The sequence below is a fragment of the Xenia sp. Carnegie-2017 genome, unplaced genomic scaffold, assembly GCF_021976095.1.
Source record: "Xenia sp. Carnegie-2017 unplaced genomic scaffold, XeniaSp_v1 HiC_scaffold_14, whole genome shotgun sequence".
Classification (NCBI taxonomy): domain Eukaryota; kingdom Metazoa; phylum Cnidaria; class Anthozoa; order Malacalcyonacea; family Xeniidae; genus Xenia; species Xenia sp. Carnegie-2017.
This window is the reverse complement of record NW_025813447.1, coordinates 4,916,267-4,934,098: the sequence shown is the minus strand read 5'-3', so window position 1 is coordinate 4,934,098 and position 17,832 is coordinate 4,916,267. Positions and strand designations below refer to the sequence as shown.

The window sequence follows — 17,832 nt, the reverse complement described above, 5'->3', positions numbered from 1 at the left end:
AATATTTATTGGAAAACTGAAAATGTAAAGTGATAGAGATGTTTGTGAAACATGTTCGGAATAATATCCCGATTATTTTCTCAAGTTTGGGATAGTTCTTCTGTCGATGGAAGCCAAAATCCAGCAAACACGACTGACAGTTTGTCGTCTAAGCCAAATTCAGAACGGAATGGACAAGATGACAGCTTCGGCGCACGTGGTAGCAAAACTGCAAACGTATCAAGCGAGCTAAGCAAAGTGCTCTACGGAAAAGTTACCAAAATCTATGATGATTCTGGACTTATTGATAATGAGATATACTTCACCTATGATAAGCTTACTGGAGGAGTACGGCCCAAGGTCAATGATGAAGTCCATGTTTGGGCAAGTCGGTCATCATCAAACGATGGATGGCAGGCCGAGCGAGTGGAGGTTCAAGGGCTTGATTGGGATGAGTGCACAGACCAAGGGGAAGATGAAATTCTGATTGGAGACATAACAGAACTTAACGAAAGATACCTCATTGTTTGCCATGATGTACACTGCCCAATGACATCCCTTGCTTTTGGTTACATGCCAGCAAAGGGAGACTGGGTTAGAGCTGAAGTTGTGCGTCATAGAGGACAGGTGTCAGAGGTCAAAGTAGTCCAACCCTGCGACAAAAAAGTCTTACTGGCGCAGTTACTGCTGTTGGATGTGGTCATGGTTATATCAATGATGACATATTTTTTTCTTTTTTTTCTTGCCGGACCAATTATCTACCGAGAAAGGGACACACAGTCAAGGTTACTGCTATAGAGTCCAATCAAGGCAATTGCAAATGGAGGGCAATAAAGGTTGAGCCAAGGATTCCTGTAAAAGATACCAAGTAAGTTGAAAAATTTGAATATAAAGTTTACTTTACCGTACAGGAATAATATCTTAGTTGTTGTGGAGAACTTCCAGCACAATGATTGGAGGCTCTCTACCTTTTTCTTCTATTCATCCCAAATTGCTGGCATAAAAAAATGTGCTTGCTCAATTATGTAGTATTATAATCTGTTTTAACAGGCAATTCAAGTAAATGACAATTTTTTTTAGAGTAAACATGTTTTGGCATGCTTATGCCATCTTCAGCACAAGGAATGATTATGATATCTATTTAGAAGTTAAATTTATATTATTTAAGTGAGAGTGTATCAAATTACTAGATGATGGAATTATTTATAAGTTGAATATCATGTAGATGTGATGTATTTGATGTATTTGCTGATGTATCAGCACAATATTCAACTTATAAATAATTCCATCATCTAGTAATTTGATACACTCTCACTTAAATAATATAAATTTAACTTTAAATAAATAACATAATCATTCCTTGTACTGAAGATGGCATAAGCATGCCAAAACATGTTTACTTTAAAGAAACATGTCATTCACTTGAAATGCCTGATGTATATAGTGCTTTTAAGAAATCTGTTTTATGATATGGAGTTTTCAAATCCATAGGCTTACAAAGCTATTGCTTTACAAGCTGATTAATGCTTTATGAAACCTGCCATTAGACTGTCAGGGGCTTTAAGGTACTGGTATTAATTTCCTTTTTTAGAATTTATTCTTTAAGTTTTGATAAAACTACGTTTCTAATCCGACAATAAACATGTCATGAATAGTGACGTCATCTAACAGACGGATGTTAGTTTTATTATAAAACATTAAAAAAAATTTACAATAATACGTTGTTGCTGTACACAAACACGTGCTTTGATTGGTCAAAAGCTGAGCCCCGCGCTGGCCAGTGCAAACCAATATGAGCTTAGTCAATGAAATCAGTGAAAGAAATTTGCAAATCAATCGTCGTTTAATGTCAGAGGAAAAATGTAAACACTGTTTCAATAGACCTTTTCAAGGTTATCGCAGCCATATTGCAGGGGTGCAAAAACATTGCGCCGAGCGCGCGGTCACGCATGGCGTCCATATAAATTACTAATAAATGCGCAAAAATTATCCTTATACATATTGGCCATTTCTTTCAAAAATATTTCTCAAACTCGTTCATCTTAATAGTCGAATTATTATTTGCGATTTTTTATATACGTGAGTCCAATTTTGTGGTAATCAACAAGCGGAAAGTTAAAGAAAACATTTGTTTTCTTTGAACAACTTGACCGTCGTTTGCGCGATGTTCTTGAGTTCGCAAATGTGCGGAACTCATAAGCCAAGTCAAACGAACTAAACCCTAAACTAGCCGAGTAGCTGTGAGCAGTCATAACCGAAATGGTAAAAAATGCGCGTTGTGCAGTTGGATATTGCGATAATGATAAACGCTATCCTGATTATCAAGTTAAGAGGTCTCACGTAGAAAAGTTAGTTTTCCATTAGTGGCCCAAAGATCAAGCACTTGCTGAAATTTTGCGAAAACAAATTGCAAACAGCAGAGTCGATGACTTTAACCCAAAGCCCTTTCATTTGCACAAGGGACTTTCATTTGCTCAAATTATTTTCCCTTGGGAAGAAGAACCCCAAATAACCGCGGAACGGATTATCCTTCGGTTTTTATTACGCTATCAGAGTACGAGCAATCGAGGACTCTGCTTAAACGTAAACGAAGAGAAACATGGACGACATCAAAGCGTCCTCATCAAGCCTATGACACCGAGGATTCTGATTCAAGTTTTGATGGAAATCTAGCAAAATCTGAGGCATCTTTACTCCCTGTCCCTTTGGAATTGGAACAGTTGACGAGAGAGTATGATGTAAGGTTTCACACCGGCCTGCCATCGACTAACAGTTTTAAGTGTGTATTTGAATACTTGGCTGTTTCTTCTTCTGGCTGTTTAGTCGCTTTACATAATAATAAAAATAGCAATGTCTCTTTACAAATAATTGGAAATACTAATAAGAGTTTGCCGTAGAATAGTTCCTCGCGATACTTGCTGACTTTGCTGTAGACATGTGCGTGTGTTGCGAACTGAAGAACATCGCTCAAACGACGGTCAAGTTGTTCAAAGAAAACAAATGTTTTTTTAACTTTCCGCTTTTTGATTACCACAAAATTGGACTCACATATGTGAAAAATCGCAAATAATAATTCGACTATTAAAATGGACGAGTTTGAGAAATATTTTTGAAAGAAATGGCCAATATGTATAAGGGCAAGTTTTGAGCATTTATTAGTAATTTATATGGACGCCATGCGTGACCGCGCGCTCGGCCCAATGTTTTTGCACCCCCTGCAATATGGCTGCGATAACCTTGAAAAGGTCTATTTAACATCAGGGCTTTGCGTGCTTAAAAATTTTGACTTTTCCAAAACATTATTTTTCAATTTTTGTAATTCCTAGCTCTCCTTGTTTTTACGAAGGACTCAAGTAAACCAAAGCAATATTTTTTGTAATTCCTAGCTCTATTTTTGTTTCACGAACGACTCAAATAAGCCAAAGCAAGTTTACAATGAAACTCCTGGAAAACAAAGGTGGAGTTGAAATTTCAGAAGATATCAATTTTCCAGATGTCATACTGGGTCACAGTCAGGATATGATGATTTCGATAAGGTAAAGTTGAACCTGTGTTAAGGGACACACCGTATTTAGGTCACCCTTCGCTAACATGACATCCTGCACTGTCCCGAAAATTTCATAAGAGATTGTAGAGGGTATCCCAAGAAAATGGAACTCGTATAAATTTATTTATTTGTGTGCTAAAATTTTTATGCGGAAATTATCTATTTAGTAAAATTCTCATGCGCAGTAATGTAACTAGCATTGAAAACAGTTTAATGAGTTGTAGCAGCCACACTGAGAAGGTAATCATATTTTTCTTAAGTTGCAACGAACGTCGACAAACTTCTGAAACCAGCGTCAAACTAAATTAACCACGCTGAGCCACTGAACTGTAATATTAACTGGAATGCTAACTATGCCACCAAGTTTGAGGCCAGTACTGATGATAGTTTTTCTGCGTTTTTAGAAGTTCCATGATATTATTTTAACAAATTAACAACGATAAACATAAAATACTGTAGCACAAATGGCCATGATAAGTTTTACCTCACGATATTAGGTAATATGCCTAAAAACGCAGATAAAAGGCATCATAGTTGGCTTCAAAATGGCCTTTAGCCCTGTTATAGCGTTCCAGTTAATATTACAGTTCACTGGAACAAATAGTTGTGGATACTAAATTATTTAAACAGGTTCCATTTTTTAGGGGAGGGGGGGGGGCAACTGTGTAACTTCTATTCAACTAACCTTTACTGAACGGTCACCTCGATGAAGCAGACGCGGTCACCTTCTCCAGGCTCCCAAAATTGTTCATTTCAAAACGGTCAGGTGACATTATTCTACACAATTACTAGATTTAACTTGGAAACAATTCAAAATTTTATGTAGTTTTTTGTTTGTTATTTGTATTGAAATTTATTGCTGTCAATTTCAAATTTAGTTACAAAGGTTAGCTGAGTAAAGTAAAGGTTAGCTGTAAAGTAAAGTAAAGGTTAGCTGAGTAAAGTAAAGGTTAGCTGAGTAAAGTAAGGTTAGTTGAATAAAGTAAAGGCTGAGTAAAGTAAAGGTTAGCTGAGTAAAGAAAGTAAGGTTAGCTGAGTAAAGTAAAGGTTAGCTGAATAAAGTAAAGTAAAGTAAAGTTAGCTGAAAGTAAAGGTTAGTAAAGGTTAGTTGAATAAAGTAAAGGTTAGCTGAATAAAGTAAAGGTTAAAAAGGTGAGTAAAGCTCAGTAAAGGTTAGTTGAATAAGGTTAGCTAAAGGTTAGCTGAGTAAAGTAAAGGTTAGTTGAATTGAAGTAAAGGTTAGTTGAATAAAGAAGGTTAGCTGAGTAAAGTAAAGGTTAGTTGAATAAAGTAAAGGTTAGTTGAATAAAGCTGAGTAAAGGTTAGTGTAAAGGTTAGCTGAGTAAAGTAAAGGTTAGCTGAGTAAAGTAAAGGTTAGCTGAGTAAAGTAAAGGTTAGCTGAGTAAAGTAAAGGTTAGTTGAATAAAGTAAAGGTTAGGTGAGTAAAGAAAGGTTAGTTGAATAAAGTAAAGTGAATAAAGTAAAGGTTAGCTGAGTAAAGTAAAGGTTAGCTGAGTAAAGTAAAGGTTAGCTGAGTAAAGTAAAGTAAAGGTAAAGTAGCTGAGTTAAAAAGTAAAGGTTAGCTGAGTAAAGTAAAGGTTAGTTGAATAAAGGTTAGCTGAGTAAAGTAAAGGTTAGTTGAATAAAGTAAAGGTTAGCTGAGTAAAGTAAAGGTTAGCTGAATAAAGTAAAGGTTAGCTGAGTAAAGTAAAGGTTAGTTGAATAAAGTAAAGGTTAGCTGAATAAAGTAAAGGTTAGCTGAGTAAAGTAAAGGTTAGTTGAATAAAGTAAAGGTTAGCTGAATAAAGTAAAGGTTAGCTGAGTAAAGTAAAGGTTAGTTGAATAGAAGTTCCCCGGGGAAAAAGGAGCAATAAAGAATGAAAATTGTTCTTGCCCTCGAGGTAGTTTTTCATTCTAGTATTCAACAAGAAATGAAGATAGAAGCCTCCTTCGTATGAAATCTGTTGCAGCTCCTGCTCGACTCTTGTGCTCGCTTCTAAAATATTTCAAAGGATTTTTTATTCGGACGATTGTATTTCTTTCAGAAACAATGGTAATTTTTCGGTCGTTTTGAAGTCAATCGAAGGTTTAATGTCGACGGGAAATGTGTTTGAGATAAAAATGATCGGGGAAGATGTTAACGTCAGCAGGTCTTCGACGTTTGATCACGTTGGTGGAATTCCTTTTGATGTCCTCATAACGTCAAATTGTTTGGTAGAATTTAAAGTCAGTTTTAAATCAAGGTGAGTGAGTAGCTCAATTAGCTATGCGGCAAACTGCTCTGTTTTTTTGAAATGTTTCAAGTACTTTTCACCGCTAAAATTGTGTTTTCGATAAAAATATATACAGAACTCCTTAGGCATTATGTCAAAAGGCACGTTGATGTCATTGACGAACCACTGCAATTGTGTCGGGCTTCTCGCTTAAATTTTAAATCTTTTCATTTTTTAGACTTTTGGGCGAATTTTCACAAATGGTCGTATTTCATTTTGGCGACTTTCAAATCGGTCGTTTTTTCAAAGCGACTGTTCGTGACGAACGGCAGCAGTTGCTCGATGCAAAAACACCATATCACCGTAGGAAGTTCGTCGACAAGAAAGAGTCATTGAACAAGATCGTTGAAATGAGAAACAGTCGGCAATGGGTGATTCCAGGAGAAAGACCAATGTTCAAGTGCGTGAACTTTTTCTAGCTTTATGGTACATCTGTAAAGAGTACTGGAGAAACTGTGAAACCGTGGTACTGTCCCATGCTCCCGTGACGTCATGATTTCAAACATTTGCGATTGCATGAAATGTGTGCTACATGCATGTCTTGAAAGTCAGAACAACTATTATTTTCTTAAGTGGAGGTCTTGTCTTCAATTAGATGCTCTTTTACCTCCCCAGTCCATGGCAAAATTCCCTACCTACCCCCTCCCGGCAGGCTTGTCTTTGTTTTCAATAAAACTATAGTAACATCATAGTTCTTGATATTCTGTAGTAGGTTTTAGTATCTATGTCATTTCAATGTACACTTCCCAAAATATTGGAGGCAGTCAGGCACAAAACGGATCATAACTGAATTTCAGTTTTCGTAATAAAGTTATTTCACTGTTTTGACCAAAGGTGTTCAACAAATACTGCAATTTGTCTTCAGGATTTGCAAATAAATCCTTTTGCATCTAAATTGTCAATCACTTCCAATGTTCTCTCGCGTGATTGTAAAAGCCAAAATTGTCGATTTTGTTACCATTACAGTTGCATGAAGTTGATGTAAAGCATCGTTGCATGTTGTTGTCGGTTTCAACTTGCCTTTTTAAAACAGACTTGGAATATTTATTGGTAATTATTCAAACTGTTGTCCGAGAGCTCTAAAATTGTTTCGAGGTTGTTTCCCCAACGTTTGTTTTGGAAGTTTGTAGCTACTGATGTTTTTCTCGAAGCTTGTATAAAGTAGGCTCTTTTGGACGTTCTTTCCGTAATTCCTCCTGTTAACATTTAAGATTTATGGCATTTTTCTTTTTAGGCAGAAGTCGATAAACATCTCCACGAAGTTGGACCAATTCGAAATTCCCCGAACTTTGAGGCAAAATATCTTGGACAAAACGGATCTATCTTCTATTGTACCTTGTTTATTGCAGGTATTTCGACAAATGTGAAACATAAACAGAAATATTTTGATACAGTCTTTTACGTAAAATGGGTTTCCCTTACCAGTTTTCAAAACCTGTTTCGAAAGTTTTCCTTCCGAAAATTTTGAACAATCCCTGTCTCAACAATACTTAGGATTTAGAATGATGATTCCTGGATATGACAACCGTACTATTATCGATTTACACTCGTGTTAAGCGTGTGTACTGTGTTTGATAATAAAGTTTAGAATCCATGTTTTACTAATTGTTGCTTTGTTCTATATTTTCTGTCTTTTTCTAGCTGCTTTCGTTGAGAAATTACAAGGAAAGGTTTTCCGTCTTATTGCATGCCGAAGAAGTTCAAATGGAATTGGAAATGCGAGAATTTGATATGAAAGGGGTTCGTCTCATTTTGATTGCATCCTTTAAATGTCTTCCAATATCCACTGTAAATTCTGTTAATGTTTTCATCAAATGCTTGAAATGTCTTGACTTTATCACTGTACCACTTAATATAGCAAATATCGTCTTTTTTATGTATCACTAGCTTCATTTTTTTCGTGTAATGCTGTAGTTTGTATACATGCACCCGATGCTTGGAATTGACATCATTTCTCCAACAACACATCGTTTTTAAATGTTTTTGCATTACCATTAGGCATGTTGTAAATGGCGGATTACTAATTACGGGGCCTGTAGGCTAAAACAAAGTTGTTGGACTTTAAGTCGGATATCTACTCCTCCCACTATGTTCAGTGTCTTGATGACATTTGCGTTTCTTACGCTTTGTCGTTTGCATTTCCCAGCTTGTTTTTGTAACTCATAGTATCAACAATAAGGAATAAATCTAAAGTTTAAACTTCATGAGTTCTGAGCATCGTGCATTTGAACATTAGATCATAAGGTTTTTAACAGCATAAATGCATGGTCTAAATTAAGAACATTTAACTTGTCCGGAATGGCAAAAACTAAAAACTAAATATGTCAAGATACAACGTGCCTCTCAAAAGCTCTAGGCTCTAGGCTTCAGCCTGCTTAGCCTACAGAGTAATCCGCCACTGCATATCGTGTTGCATATGTTTTCATTGGTTTTGTCATAACAATATTTCATTTATATATTTTAGGTGACATTGAAACCATTTGGCGAGTTTTTGAGTCTTTTTGTACCAGGATTGGCAGAAGGTCGACCGTCACTGCTTATTGGTGATCGTGTTATTTTGTGTGTCAGTGGTATGTGTGTTGACTTCAAACCATTTAAACTGGAGGGTTAGCTGGCTATTGCTCGAAAAAAATTGTGGAAACAAATAAAACAAATTAAATCTTTTCACAGAATTTCGCCTTCCATTTTATGTTTTCATATTCTTAAAATCATTACGTAATTTTTTCAGATGGTTCAAACAATTCTCCGAAATATGAAGGTTTTATTCACGAGGTATTGGTCGATATATGTGTTTAAGTAATCTCGCTTAAGAACGGTTGTGATTAAAGTTGTCGCATTGTAAGGAGATTTTACAAATTCATCATCGACTGCATGTTTTTCAAGATAAGTGTTTGCATCAAGCTGCATTTGCCACTTCCAAGGAATTTTTTATTATCACAGTTTTACATTTAATTATTTGTTTTTATTTATAATATATTCAGGTGATGAGTACAGAAGTCTTACTGAGATTCCACGAGGAGTTTCACGTGACCTATGACGAGGATTCCTGTGACGTCATGTTCTTCTTTAACAGGTGCGTGTAAAGCAAAGAAATCACTTTTCTTTGAATATTGCCGATGCACAGGAGTGCACAGACCATGTTGCTCTCAAAATGAATAAAATACGCAACTGGAAGTCTATTCCTTATGTACTGCGTGAGAATTTCTGTTGGTTTATACTTGTTTCAAAAGTCTATATAGATGTTTTATAAGTTTTTATAGTTGAACGTTGTTTTATACAATTCACAAGTCTTTTTTAAGAGATACTCTGTAAGTGATCTAATAAACGCCGTAGGTGTTTAATAAATTCTAGCAACTCCGGGGGGTGGGGCGTTAAATTAATACAATGCTTTAGTAGAGAGAGGCGTTTGTATAATCTATTATCTTAGTGTGAACAAATGAAAACAACACAAGGACAAAATATATGGTTTCTGAGCCCACACAGCGACAGACTATTATAATGATATTATAACAATGGACGTGTGGTGGGGCGTCTATTAGAAACGGGCGTTTATCAAAGACAGGCGTTTATGCAAACTCGCACTTCAAGGGTGCGTTTATTAGATATAATGTTTTTGAACATTTGCTGTGAATATGATCTCGTTTGATGAACTCAAGGAAAACTTGCGAGGGGAGTGCAAGTTTTATTTACATCTGTGACTCCAAGTTTTGTGTAAAATATCACATGAGCAATTCTCGCATGGCTTGTGCTTTTTGTTCAGAACACCTCTAAGGCGATGTCACAAGGCCGTCGATGTGGCATCGAAATTTGTTGGCAGTCAAGGTATCCACGCATAAACTTGTATTATTCGAATATCGATTTTATCCTCTTAAAATCCTTTTGAGCGTTGTAAGAGTATATTTAATCAGGCGTCCGTGATCCATGATACAAGGATGGACGAATCCATAATGCCTTTTAGAAGGGGAGAAAGAGAGCGCTCTGGTTTCGATTCGATTTCACTGGCCAATTGTTGTCGTGACATATCAGATATTTTTGTTAAAATCTCTAAATCTTTTATTGATTTGGAGATTTTAGGAAGTGTGCTCCATTAAACATTAATGACAATTGCTTCTGGTTAATTGTTTGTCATACTAGTACTTTACTTAGGGAAATTGTCTGGTGTATTATTTTTTTATGAGGAAATCGCCAAGGCTAGAAGAGATGCGCAAAAATGTGCATTTGATTTTCACCGACATACAGTTGAATTCGCTTGATTCTTGAAGAAGTATTTCATCAAGATTTTTTCGATGTTTCTTTATTTGAATAAGCCGAAAATACAACTTTGATTGTACAATTTGATACTCGTTGATTACAACTTAATCGTGAGGTGTTTTAGATCGTAAATTTTAGAAGCAAGTTAGCCTTGTTTCTTATAAATAATACACATTGTTTGGAACACTTGTAGTTTTGTTCCCGAACGAAGCGATCGCTAAACTACCTCTACAGGCAAGTAACCACGACAAGCGCCTGTTTGACGACAAGTTGAACGAGCGACAACGGGCGGCTGTTAGACGAATTCTTATAGGTGTTGCTCGGCCAATGCCCTATGTTCTGTTTGGGCCACCTGGCACTGGCAAGACTGTCACTCTTGTTGAAACAATACTTCAAGTAAGAGCAATGTCTGATGTTACAACTCGTGTTCATCTGCTGACTTTGAAATTGTACGCCTTATATTCTCTATAGAACCGTATTTTCAATATAGGAGTGATCGCATGTTGAAATTTGAGTTTATATGTGCATTATAGGCGATACTATTTTCATCCGAATATTAGCGATATTAATGTTTTACAGATATTTCATCGCTTCAGTGAAAGTAGAATTCTCGTTTGCACTCCTTCAAACAGCGCAGCAGATCTCATTGTAAGTCAATAAGCAGCATCTTTAACTTGTCCAATTCCTTTTGAATGATGGCGTCAACGTTGAGTTTGACGGCCTTGCTCAAAAATGTATATTCTCTGGACGATGTATGATGTGTTTGCATGGAGCTTATGGTTTATGGTTAGTTTATGGTTTTTCCACTACCATGGCGGCCTGTAAAATACTGTGTAACTTTTATTATTACAACGTGGTACCAATCAGTACTCAAGGCTCAGAATAACGGCCGAAGTGTGTACGGTCAAGATCACTTATCAAATTCATTTAAGCTCTGTCAAAGTCGGTTTTTTGACCGGTGACTAATATGCATAGCTACATCATTTGCTTCGATAACGTAAACACATCAAATTTGGTTTGAGATCTTCATGTTTGACGTTCAAAGCGCTTATTCATCACTATTGTATTTTGGGGGAAATCCATATATGGCAAAATTGGCTAGCACAAAAATATAAATCTAGGCTAAAGGATCTAATCAAAACACTACGTATATAAAAAAGGAATCAATGCCTACTTCGATCCAAGTTCACCCAACACGTAATTTCAAAAGAAAACGCGGTTTTTCTTTACAAATTATACGTTAAATGTTTCAAAAAAGCATTGAAGGAAAAACCGATCAATGATTGTTGTGGAAGGCCTGGAAATGTGCGCGATCTATAGGAAATTTTGGCCGGTGATTTTGGTCAGTTTGTTGAGACCCGAATACCTTAATTGATCGTTTGCTTATAAAGTTGTGGCTGCAGGCTCAAGATTTGACCATGTACGAATTTAATCATTTGTAGACTGAACGTTTACATCTCAGTGGTGCAATAAAGGGTGGTGACATGGTGAGGCTGAATGCCTTCCAACGTCAGCAAAGTATCCCGGAAGATATCGAGAATTATAGCACGAATATCGACAAACTTGATGTAGCTGCTCATTTTCGTATCGTCATATGCACCTGCACTACTGCCGGTCAGCTGCATACGCTTGGATTGGCAACGGGACATTTTACTCACGTCTTAGTTGACGAGGTAAGTTGAGAACATTTCTTTTTGAAGACTATCCTATCTAGGGTAGGTCAAAATAAATTGTAGAAGCTCGTTTTGAATTGAAAATTCTTTTTCAACCACACTAGTTGCTGGAAATTTCTTAAGAATAGTTGAAATATTCCCAATAGGATTTGCTCTAAAGTATTTTAAAATTGAGGTATATATTTAATAATGTTTCTGACCTACCCTGGACTCGCAACTGCACCCTACTTATTGCTTTTTTTACTTAATGATGTACCTTAACATAACAAATGGCAATTGTTAATTTAATTTAATATTACAAAGAAATGTCGTGACCAAGTATTTAGCCTAGTGACTTTTAGGAAAGTGCAATGCCACTATTCCATCATCGTCATAGTGTTTATTTTAATGTTTTAAGGCTGGACAAGCGACGGAACCTGAATGTCTAGTTCCAATCTCTTTATTGGCTGGCTCCGAGGGACAGGTATTGTGTGATTTAGCTTTTGCAAGTTGCATGCAATGATGAGTATTTTTACAACAGATTTATCATAGTTTTATTTTATGTACATACAACAGATTTATCATACAACAGATTTATCATGTTTTATTTTATGTACACACGCATTGCACCACGGGATTTGGTAAAAGTATTTGTTGATCGACGGCAATACCCGCATTATTTGTGCTTTACTCGCTCTGCCATTTTTGTGGAAATTACTCCACAGTTTCGTTATTCGGTATTGTTTTTGTGTGTTTGTACAACACTAAATTATCCTCGCATCTTGGAGGAAATTTGTTTAACATCGTTTTTCTTTTTAACAAGTTCCAATGTGTGCACAAATTTTTAGAGAATTTACTGAGCGTGTAGCAAGACCTTATTGTAGACAACATAATCAGAGCGGTCATCGCACTCAGTCATGAACTGATGTTTCCACTTTTATTTCAGATAGTACTAAGCGGTGATCTTCATCAACTTGGGGCTGTTCTCCGTTCTCCAATCACTCAAACATATGGTTTAAATTTATCGCTGTTAGAGCGACTCATGTCGCGAATACCGTATCTTCGAGATCCCGGGAAGTTTTCGAACCACGGCTGTTACGATCCCTTAGTCGTGACAAAACTTGTTCAGAACTATCGTTCTCACGAAGCGATACTTGCGATATCTTCGCGTCTCTTTTATCATTCAGAGATGATTTCTTGTGCCGAAGAGAGCCTCAAGAACTGTTTGTGCGAATGGGACGCTCTGCCAAAAAAGGATGGAGGATTTCCATTGCTTTTTCATGGCGTTAAAGTACGTATGTTTTATTGCAAATACACGCAATGGGCATGGTATCCAGCCACTCTTCAAATTAACTCAAGTCTTGTCGACTTTTATTGCTTCTTTTTCTTTGTGTAATAAAGATATTTATTGCGACGTGTGCAATGTCATAATTGTTCACTCGTAGAAGCTGCTATAAGTTTAATTCGATGCTTTGTATATTTTTCATTTCAATGTTGAAATAGTGTAGATTATTCAGTAAGCTCTTTAGTAAGCACGAAAACATTTCGAAAAGAAAGTTTATAACGGAGTTGTTTTACTTTAGAACGTAAAAAGGTTCGTGCAATAGGAGAGGTCCCCTGTGCGAACAATTGCGACTGTGGGAAACAATTGCGACTGTGGGAAACACAAAATGCGTAAAAGGATGGAAAAGTCTGTTTTTTAAATAATTTCTGTGAATATGCATAGAAAAGTCGACGTGAATTGTCTTTTGACACTAGTTAATATATGAAAGAAATTAGACAATGTTGAAGTTTAATTGATGAAGTCGCCAATTAATATGTCTCGAGCTAACAAATTAGTCACAATAAAGATAGTGTTAGGCTCCTCATTACTGTCTAATTGGGAACATCATTTTGTAGTATGCACTTTCTATCTATATCAACTGCCGTTTTATATAAATTAGTTAGCCAATTGTATTTTTATTAAATATGGATTAAAATAAGAAAGCAAATAAATGTCGGTATAAAGTTTAAAAGTCGGGATGACTCAGCATGACTGATCATAGAAGGTTCTTTAAGATTTTGCTAATTTTAACTTAAGTGTTCTAGATAGTTTTTGTATGTACTTCGTGGTGAATATTTTAATTCATTACAATGTTTCTAAGTCTATATTTTTATGCGGGGCGAGCCTCATTTCCTTCGTGTTTTTCTTTTTGAAAATACCCATAAACTAAAATTGGTTTTTTGAAGCGTTTTTATTATGTTTGTGCCAACCACTTTATGTGAGCCTTCTTCGAAACACTTTTTTGTCATTCATATTTTTTTTACAAGCCAAAATATCTTAACCAAAAGATGCAAAAGTGCTTGCCTTAACACAAATATTGTGACATTAATAAAACTTATACATTTCATAGAGTTTCAAGTGATTTATTTGTTCGATGTTATGCATGCTGGAGTCCCTCATTGATTCACATATGACTTGTGTTCATCTCGCCTGTTTTAGGGCGAAGACATGCGCGAAGGTAACAGTCCATCCTGGTTCAACCCAGTCGAGGCCGTGCAAGTCATCCGTTACGCTCGGGATTTAAGAAAGTTTAGTAAACATCCCGTTGACTTAGATGACATTGGAATCATAACACCTTATAGGAAACAGGTAAGGAAAAATCAAATATGTCTGCGGTCTTATATACTCTTTATATCATGTAGCATTATCATTTCGATTGCGCTGATTTTAATGTTTTCTTTATGTTTTTGATTTGCTCGTAGGTAGAGAAGATACGTATGCTGTTGGATAGACTGGGTATGAGTGAAATCAAAGTTGGTTCTGTTGAAGAGTTTCAAGGACAAGAAAGATTGGTGATTATCATATCCACTGTAAGTGAATGGCTCATCACATCGTCATCTCCAAATCTTTTTTATGAGTTATTTGATGTTGAAACTTGAGTCTATTTATACTACAGCTTAGTGTCTTTATCAGGAATGATCTCGTGTTGTGATTTGAGTCCGTATACAATCCGTCTGTTGTTTCATTAACAGTGATCTGATGATCTAAAGCTTCATGTGTGCTTCAGTCTAATGTCTTCATCAGGAGTGATCTGTTGTTGAAACTTGAGTCCTTATATACTCCAGTCTATTGTCTTCATTAGGAGTGATCTGATGTTGAAACTCCAGTCCTGATATACTCCAGTGTAATGTCTTCAACAGGAGTAATGTGATGTTGAAACTTGAGTCCTTGTATAATCCAGTCTAATGTCTTCATCTGGAGTGATCTGCATGATGTCGAAACTTAAGTTTTTATTTATTCCAGTCTATATAGTGTTTTATCAAAAGTAATTGAAAAATTAGCATGTCAACTTATCGTTCATAATTAACATCATAATTTTAACGGTTCTCCTAGGTAAGGTCAAGTGGGACAATGGTACAATTTGACTGCTCACACAATATTGGATTTCTCAGTAATCCGAAACGTTTCAACGTCGCTATAACCAGAGCTCAAGCATTGATGATCATTGTCGGCAATCCGCACGTTCTGATTAAGGTAGGATAATTTATTCACACATGCGATTTTGTAAAGCTCACTATGCGTAAGTTTTTGCATCTTTTCGTCTTGCTCTCGAGGATAAGTGAGGTCTTATTTTTTACCGGCAAAAAAGGAAGGGAGAAAGGCAATGTTGACAAACATGAAGTCCATTCACTGAAGGACGATTTTCAATCGTTTCTCAATTGATCATTAATATGTGCGCGATGATCTAATTGAATGAACTGAAATATATTTAAAACAAAAGCAACTACACTATATTTGGTCAAAGCCAAAGTAGTGATGAAATTCTGGATACAGTGGTTTTGCCTCGGTCTATTTCTTTCATTCGGAATGTAAAGCCAGCCTCCGAATCTATATAGCAGCACAAAGGTTTAAGTCGTCGTTCTGTTAACATTTATACATTTCTATAATCAGCGGATAACATTTGTTAAATTACATTTCTAGGACACGGACAACATTCGTTAATTTATATTTCTAGGACACGGCCGGCTTTTAGTGAAACATAAATGTGATAACACTTAGAATGTGCGAAACTTTGAAATAGTTGTTTCCGATCAAAAAAATTTTACTTCAAATGAAGTTTTGTGGAAGTTTTTAACATAAACTTGTAGCTAAATTACGACAAAATGTTATATATAGCTTTTGAACTCTCGAGACAAGTCCGGATCCATTTATAAATGTACGTACTCAAATGTTTCAGGATTATTACTGGCGTGCTCTTTTGCGTTATTGTGTGGACAATAATTCCTACATTGGCTGTGATTTGCCACCGTTTGATAACGAGTTTGAAAAACTTTCCGAGACAAATGACGCCCATGTTGACGTGACTGGGTTGAATCGGGAATTTCGAACACAAAATGGCGTCTCTGCATCAAATGTTTGCAATGGTGAAACTACTCGACAATGGTAATTCAGGCAATGGTGAAACTACTGGACAATGGTAATTCAGGTAATGGTGAAACTACTGGACAATGGTAATTCAGGTAATGGTGAAACTACTGGACAATGGTAATTCAGGTAATGGTGAAACTATTGGACAATGGTAATTCAGGTGATGGTGAAACTACTGGACAATGGTAATTCAGGTAATGGTGAAACTACTGGACAATGGTAATTCAGGTAATGGTGAAATTATTGGACAATGGTAATTCAGGTAATGGTGAAACTACTGGACAATGGTAATTCAGGTAATGGTGAAACTACTGGACAATGGTAATTCAGGCAATGGTGGAACTATTGGACAATGGTAATTTAGGCAATAATGAAACTATTGGACAATGGTAATTAAGGCAATGATGAAACTATTGGACAATGGTAGTTCAGGCAATGGTGGAACTATTGGACATTGTCGATTGAGCCTTGAACCCAAACATTGATTATTATGTTGGTATTGACAATGTCCCGATCGTCGGAAAAAACTGAGCACACTATTTGTTGTTTCGGCAACAAAAACGTAGGAACGAAGAGGTTTCTTGCAGAAGCATCAAGAGTATTGAATTTGACTCATATATCTATGTATGTGCAGTCGTCTTTAGTTAGCTGATGAGGAGCCTTCACTGGATTTTTATAAAAAAGACCCAAGCCTTTAATGAGAAGAGATAAAGAAAGCGGGCTTAGCTTTGAATTTGCGAATACAATACTAAAAATGCCAGAAATCTGTTTTATAAATGGTGCATGCTTGTCGAGAAGATGACGATGTGAATTTAAGTGCTCATGAAAGAGAAGTAGTTCCATATCAAAGTGTTTTAGATGTCAAGGCATTTACGGTGTCCAATTTGAAAATCTGGGAAATATCACAACAAGTCATTAAAGTCAATACTATTTGGTATATTTGTTCTCTAGTCGTCTTCTTTCAAAAGCTTTCTATCGTTGTAGCAACTCAGTATGAACAACTTAATCGTACATGAGATTTAAAGTTTACGATCTGCGACTGTTAAGAATACACATTGAGCATGAAATATTTTCTTGCATATCGAGTGACATTTTCATTAGGAAGAAATTTTATTTGGAATCACAACTGTCAGCTGTCAAATCTAAAGCTGCAAATTCGAAAATAGCATTATTGCGATTTTAAGATTGCTATTTTTAAAGGAATATTTTGAAAGTTACTATCTCCCCTATCAATAAATTGAAAAAACGTGTGAGAGAATCGTAGGCAATAATTTTAAAGTTAAAAAAATCTAAAAATGCAGGCTCAGACTTTGTATGTGTTTACTGCTTTTGAATTCTGCGCATTATGATTGGTGCGAGAGCACGAATACAAGAAAATTTGCCACTCACAAACTTGACCGCTTTGTTTGTCATGTGTGAAAACATACGCTGACCCCCAGTCAAGTTCATTTTTGTTTTGTTTGCATTTTTGAAAGCGCTTTTGTTTTCCAGCATCTGTTCTCCTTATCGTTCGTTAAAGTTTTATGAATGAATTTGTGAGTTTTTATGAATAAGTATAATTTTAACCTCGGGAGTAGGGTGTTTGAACGCTGTGTATACGTTAAACGATTGTAATTTGCCGTCAACAAAAGTCGGTGTACTTCATTTTGATTTTATTTTGTTTTGAAGAGTGCAAACACCCACCCACCCCCAATAGAAAACGTTTGACTTACATAATAT

At 36.0% G+C, this 17,832-nt stretch overlaps 1 protein-coding gene across 1 annotated transcript; it reads left to right on the top strand.

Annotated features, from left to right (window-relative positions):
- Positions 1–51: 51 nt before the first annotated feature.
- LOC124435419 (RNA helicase Mov10l1-like) lies at positions 52–17,413 on the top strand. The gene is given in 20 exon segments (XM_046985354.1): positions 52–631; positions 634–847; positions 3,366–3,515; positions 5,572–5,769; positions 5,978–6,199; positions 7,034–7,148; positions 7,441–7,539; positions 8,264–8,369; positions 8,528–8,571; positions 8,781–8,872; positions 9,560–9,621; positions 10,244–10,446; positions 10,630–10,698; positions 11,493–11,723; positions 12,121–12,186; positions 12,649–12,993; positions 14,185–14,334; positions 14,448–14,555; positions 15,079–15,219; positions 15,923–17,413. Coding segments are annotated over 20 exon segments (3,405 nt in total). The 3' UTR covers positions 16,133–17,413.
- Positions 17,414–17,832: the final 419 nt, after the last annotated feature.